General features: G+C 42.3%; 1 protein-coding gene across 2 annotated transcripts; it reads right to left on the bottom strand.

The window, feature by feature from the left end:
• Nucleotides 1-1,109: 1,109 nt before the first annotated feature.
• On the bottom strand, nt 1,110-6,312 carry LOC139918196 (uncharacterized protein CXorf38). Of its 2 annotated transcripts, XM_071907499.2 has the most exons (6): nt 6,081-6,312; nt 5,437-5,580; nt 2,947-3,069; nt 2,342-2,491; nt 1,932-2,114; nt 1,110-1,734 (listed from the first exon to the last, which is right to left on the bottom strand). In XM_071907499.2, exons 1-6 carry the CDS (start codon nt 6,282-6,284, stop codon nt 1,624-1,626), a joined length of 915 nt encoding a protein of 304 aa, XP_071763600.1. In that variant the 5' UTR covers nt 6,285-6,312; the 3' UTR covers nt 1,110-1,623. The 2 variants fall into 2 exon arrangements, with proteins under 2 accessions (XP_071763600.1, XP_078143913.1); XM_078287787.1 differs by lacking the exon at nt 2,342-2,491.
• Between the last annotated feature and the right edge of the window lie 95 nt (nt 6,313-6,407).

Below are 6,407 nucleotides of genomic sequence, written 5' to 3' on the forward strand. Positions count from 1 at the left end.
AGACTAAATCTCATCAAATGGGGGTCTGTGGCTCTAATGTGGACTAAATTAGGGGTCCTTGATATGAAAAAGGTTGAGAATCACTGCATTAGATCACACGTTCCCAAGATCTATCATCTTAAGGCCAGGTTTGGGCTTGTCGCTTAGAAAGAAGTTTAATGTATGATGCATCAGACGTTATTCATTTGAGAAATACTTTGACTTTCATTAGTCGCGTCTTTTCCGTTATACCTACCAAATTGACGTTTGCATCCTCTCTTTATTTGAAAATCAGGAAAACTAAGTAACCTCGCTTGTAAATAATCAGGAAACCAAAGAGTTGTCTTCTTGTCATCCTTTTGCTGGATAAAGACAACGTATTGAGAATACCTCCACCCGGAGAAAGTCAACTTTTCTACCGCCTGGTTTAGCGTGAGAATGAAAACTAATCAGGGGATAGGGTGTGTGTGCGTGTGTGTGTGTGTGTAATTCAACTCAGTAATGAGAAATGTTTGTAACCAATTGTAAAAAACTGTAGTAGCCTACTGAGTGTATAGTGGCCTGCTCTTTAGTGGATTCCCTCATATCCCTGCACCCCAGATGATTTAGCATATCTAAATTTCAGTCACCTGGTTTGACCCGGGTTTCCAGTTTTTTAAGTCGCATTTCTTGGAACACTCCCGTCCATTCAAGTCGGCGTTATTGCGCAGAGCCTGGTGGTAAGTTTCGGTTTCCTTTTCCAGGAAATTCTCCAGTCTCCTTTTCAGATACTTATATACCTTGTATACTTATATACTTAATGGTATTTTAATCACTGTAATATTCTCACAGGGACTTATGGTGTATCTATGATATTTGTGTGTTTGTGTGTGTGTGTGTGTAATTCAACCTTAACGTGGTATTTAGAGGAGTGATAGCAAAAGTAACCACTCATTTTTTGATTGGTACTATTACTGAAACTGAAATAGTCATTCATTGCAGGGCTAGTTACTGCAAAAAGTAATGATATTAAGGCGTTACTGGCCCCTCCAAACAGGCCACACACCCCATTTGATTAAACTGCATCCCAAGGATCCTGAGTGACACCTCTGATCAGAATAGACGCTATACACATTTTCTCATTGGGCAATTTTTGTATTCATATTTTCATAGAAATACTGTACACATAAACACATTTGCCAGATGTAATTTGTAACAAATCTCCCTCCTCAGCTTAAACGCTGGGTAATGGCTATATCCACTATACAATTTAAATATATATATTTTTTATGGAATTAATGGATGGTTGAGATACTCCTGCTGGACAGCAGATCATTTATGCCTTTGCATCCGTACTGATAGTTCACCTGCTTCTTATAAAGTGTGCATATAGTAACCTCTACAGCCTTCAAACATGCTTAATAAAATAATGAGTTGTCTATTAAGTTTAGCTTGTGTCTATTTACATTCTGTATGTATCAGTTTCAGTCCCTGTCCTTTGTTATTTCCTTTTCTCTTCTCTCCTCTGTCTAATTTTTTTTTGGTCATGTCTCCATGGTTGTTAAAGGGATAAAACCCCAGTGTCCAGAGGCTTAGAAAGACACTTCTGTCAAACAAGTTCGCTCCTCCATTCATCTTCTTTTCAACCATTTCCTCCTCTTCTCCTCATTCTCTGGCCTTCAGTGAGCTGATGGCTTGGAGCTCTGCAGAGAAAAGCTCGGCCAGATCTCTGTTGGCCTGCAGGAAATCACCCAGCCTCGTCAACTGCTCCGTGTCCTGAGAGAGGGAGAGAGAGAGAGAGAGAGAGAGAGAGAGAGAGAGAGAGGGAGAGAGAGAGGGAAAGAGAGAGAGAGAGAGAGAGAGAGAGAGAGGGAGAGAGAGAGAGAGATCTAGTAAGTAGAAGTCATGTGATACATTTCTTTTACTGTATGCGTGTGTGTGTGTGTGTGTGTGTGTGTGCATGTTCTTCGCACCTGTGTCTCCGCATCATGCAGCAGCTCCTCCAGTCTCTCTCGTAGCACCTCAGCTTCCCATTGGCTGATTGAGTCGGCGCTGGTCTCCCATTGGCTGGCAGAGTCACTCTCTAAAACATCCAGGTCAGCAGCATCCATTCGGTCCAAACCAGAGACACATATTGACCAATCGACTCTCAGCATCTGGACAAAACAAACACACACACACACATACAGTATTAAGTTAAACAAAACATCATAGGTTGTTGACCGCTTCCTAAGGTTAGCATCAAATCTTGCTTTAAGCCCAAACTTCTGTAACTGAGTGTTGCCTCATCGCTGGACAAATTTCAACTGTATACGCACGCACACAAACACACACACACACACACACACACACACACACACACTCACACACACGCTCACCTCACCTCGTCTATTTGTTGCTCAATCGTTCCCACCTCTGGTATGTGGTTGAACTGCCGCACAAGGTTTTTCAGACTGCTCTCGAAGCGTCTCATCCACTCATCACTCACACTCAACCCACAAGAATGCATCAACTCATTCCTGTATCGGATCACCTAGGACCAAACACACACACACACACACACGCACACACACACGATTATTAGAGAACATTATTTATAACAACAGCTGTCACATTGTCAGTCTTTGTATCAACAGTCCAGTCCAATTAATTTGAAAAAGAAACAAGGCAACAATAAATATGCTGTCTCCCCTCTGGGACAATCAGTAACAAATATGTCACGTTGTTTTGACCTACATGACCCCAACCCCCCACCCCCCTACCCCCAATTTTGTCAGTATCTGATCAGTGGCGAGACATAGCATGTGATGGAAAAACGAATAAACTAAAGAATGGTGACGCACCCATAGTCCCCCCCTGATTGTGGGGGACAAAAATGTCATCAATAAATTGTGGCAAAACAGGATGGATTGGAAATTCTGGATTGGATTTGACTGTATTTGAGTGTGTGTGTGTGTGTGTGTGTGTGTGTGTGTGACTATATGTTACCTCTCTAACCAGTTTGGTGTCTATGGAGCGGAAATGATCGCAGTAGTTGATGAGGTTGAGCAGAGCAGAGGCATCGCACTTATCTGCCCCCTTCACTTTCACCTGGCCCCGCGGCATATAGGCCTAGAGAGAGAGAGAGAGAGAGAGAGAGAGAGAGAGAGAGAGAGAGAATTAATCACTAGAATCTGGTAGAAAGGTGAGATGGTTCCATTTGTTTTATTTCATGAACAAGTGTTAATATCTTGAAGCAATGCAGAACAAGGCAAATCACTCCACTAGTATCAAGACAATGACCCGGGATTCACTCTCTCTGGATTAACGAGGCCTGGGATAAGGAGAGGGAGGCTTAATGTTTAGAGAGACCGTCCTCCAGTGGAAAAGTCACGGGTTCAATCCCCATCCAATGTGTACCGGTCAAGTCACGTGAAGTGTCCTTGAGCCCCTACCTACCCACTCATTGTAAGTCACTCTGGATGAGAGCATCAGCTGAACGCCTAAAATGTAAATGTGAAATGTAGGAGTGGCTAACAGTCTGTTCACTGAGAGCAGAGAGAGACTGCCAGGTCTGGAGTCACACACATATCTCTGACCTCTTTCTGGCAGCCCTGATCATTTCAAACGTGTCCTTACATTTGCTGAACAAAATCAATTAAAGGTGCTATGTGTAGCATTTTAAACTTCAATATATCATTGTCAAATTAACTGTGATGCCTTGGTATAATTACCGTAAACAAATGAGACCATGGTGGAGACGATTGGTAGCCTCCATCTCACATCAGTGGTATTGTTAGTTCAACTGTTTCTCAAAATTAAGACCACATTTCCCATAAACCCACTGTTGCTTCCTGTTACAAAGAGGATGCTACCTGGAGCACCAGTGGAGCACCTTCCTCCTGTTTTGTGGTGTAACGCAATCCAGTAGATCTGTTTGTTTAGGGTAATTATACTAATGTCTCCAAATTAATGTTGTAATGATTTATTGATGTTAAAATGCTACTCGGTGCACCTTTGAAGAGCAAATCAACACTAAATCACAGGGGAGAAAATCATAAACTGTAAAGCATGTTGCAGTTGTGGCCAAACCTCAATCAGTGATGTCAAAGTAGGTGTTTGGCATCATCTGTCAAAGGCAAAATACCTGATTTGATGTCACCGATTGGGATGTGGCCAGAAGTGCAACATGCTTGAAAGTTTCAACCTATAGAAAGCAGTGCAACAATGATTTTCTGAATGTATCTGCGATATGTGATTTAGTGTTAATTTGCCGTTTAAAGACCCCTTGAAACGGCATCTATACTTCCTTGATATGATGTATTTCCTGTTGAAACAGGATGTTGGGGCAGGCATAATGCAGTGAGGGATCATTCAAAAGTCTAAATCAATGGAATATGAGTCAGGGAGAGAAAGGCAGTTTTATTTGATGGGAGGGGCCAGATTGCTTAAAAATCTCTGATGGTTTTATTGTTTGGAATTTTTATTACTGGTGCAGCATGAGGTCACCATGAAAGATTCACTGTTTTCCAAGGAAACTATAAAAGAAGGAAGGGTCATTACGTCATGTGACAGCATTCAAATTTTGCATTGGTGCCAGACTTTGGTGCCACTTCTATTGAAGTTAATGGGGCGGGCATGGCAAGTCCCACTATAACCCATCATATCTGTGTTGTTTCACCTTTGACTGAAAAATGCTTCCACAAAATAAAAAAAAACACATTACGTGATGTTGACTGATGTTTTTTATCTAAATGTGCACGTTCGTTTTCCTTGTTATTGGTCTCCAAACAGATCATGGCTCTGTCCAGCAGCTGCATATAGCTCAACTCAAGCCCCTGTTTGGTCCAAGATAGCTACATCATGATACATGACCAAACAGGGCAGGTCCGACCTGTTATCGCTGACCGGACTGCAATTATAACCAGATCAATTTATTAATGGCTCTGATTATAACTGGCTGGACTCAATGATATGGCCTGCCAGAGTTAGGTAAATATCCTTAAACCAAACTAGGACTTGACCGTATGCTACAATGCCTTGCAGTTTGCCTCAGTGATTTACATTCGTACTAGTCATCTATCCTATATTATTAGCTAGCACACACATAAGTCATGATGACAACGATTAAGCTAGAGAGGCTGTAACATTTGCTATCACTCACCAACACCGCAGCTCCCTGACTGAAAAAATAAAGCACGTTCTTCAAACCCTGTCTGTTTCTTTTACACCTTCACGAGGATTATTTCTTACTAACGTTAACGGTTTTTAACGGTTTATAAACCGGACGTCTCAACAGAGGAGATGGGATCCCATTCACCTCAACGTCGGCCGAACTGAAAGTTTTCACACTTGGCACCAATGTGCATTCACGCGCTACACAGTGACGTAATGACCCTTCCTTCTTCCTTGCTGTTTTCCAGGAAGTAAAAGTAATGGGAGTTCATTTCATGGGGACTTTAAATAAGGGACTGGAGGGTTCTTGAGCAGTATAGATACCTTGGCCAGTTCCCAGTGGTCGTGACTCCAGGAGGGGGGGGAACAGTTGTCCCAATTCACTGTGGCATCAGGCTGTCTGTGGTGTCTCAGGATCACTTTCCCCCACTCTGAGCACACCTTACATAGCCCAGTCAGGGCCCCAGACTGGACACACACACACACACACACACACACACACACACACACACACACACACAGAAATATCATACATACACTGTTAGTCCCTATGAGAATATCGAAGGAATATTATGATGATAAAAATACCATTAAGTATAATAAGGTCACCATACACTCAGTACTAAGTACCACAGATACATTGTAAGTCCCTACAGGGCTATTACAAGAATATTATAATGATACCACAGGAGATAAAAAAATATACCATTAAGTAGGCTACAATAAAGTCACTATTGAGTACCACAGAAACACTATATACAGGCCATATGGGAGTATTACAGGAATAATAAAGTGATTTTTCGTTAGGATTTTGTTGCTAGATCATATATTATGGGGAAAAATACGTGTCTTCATATAGAAGCAGGCTATGAAATGCTTTGGACGGAGTTCTCTGTTAAATAGAATACGTTGGTTAAGTTTTAATAGCAAAAAGCAGAATTTAAAGGCAAATTCCTTATTCCTTACACCTTATTCCCTCTCGGCCTGCATGAAGTCCCACACTGTCTCCGCAGAAGAGGGTTTTGATTGAGCAGATCGCCATGGAAAGCTCTCATCTGGTTGTTAATGAACGGATGCAGCCTCTGCTGCAGTATTAGGAGACATCGTCCTGCTTTCAGCCAGTTTTTATACCCGCTTTCATTCAGTCGGTCCCTCAGCTCCTCGAGAACCATCTCGACTCAACTTGCTTATACTCAACAACAAGGCGACGGGGCAAGTCGGGACGACTCCAGAGAGTCCTCGGAGTTTCCGCCCATAGACTTGAGCTCCACCCAGTCAGTGCAACAAGGGCAGAG

Source organism: Centroberyx gerrardi, chromosome 13 (assembly GCF_048128805.1).
Source record: "Centroberyx gerrardi isolate f3 chromosome 13, fCenGer3.hap1.cur.20231027, whole genome shotgun sequence".
NCBI classification, from domain to species: domain Eukaryota; kingdom Metazoa; phylum Chordata; class Actinopteri; order Beryciformes; family Berycidae; genus Centroberyx; species Centroberyx gerrardi.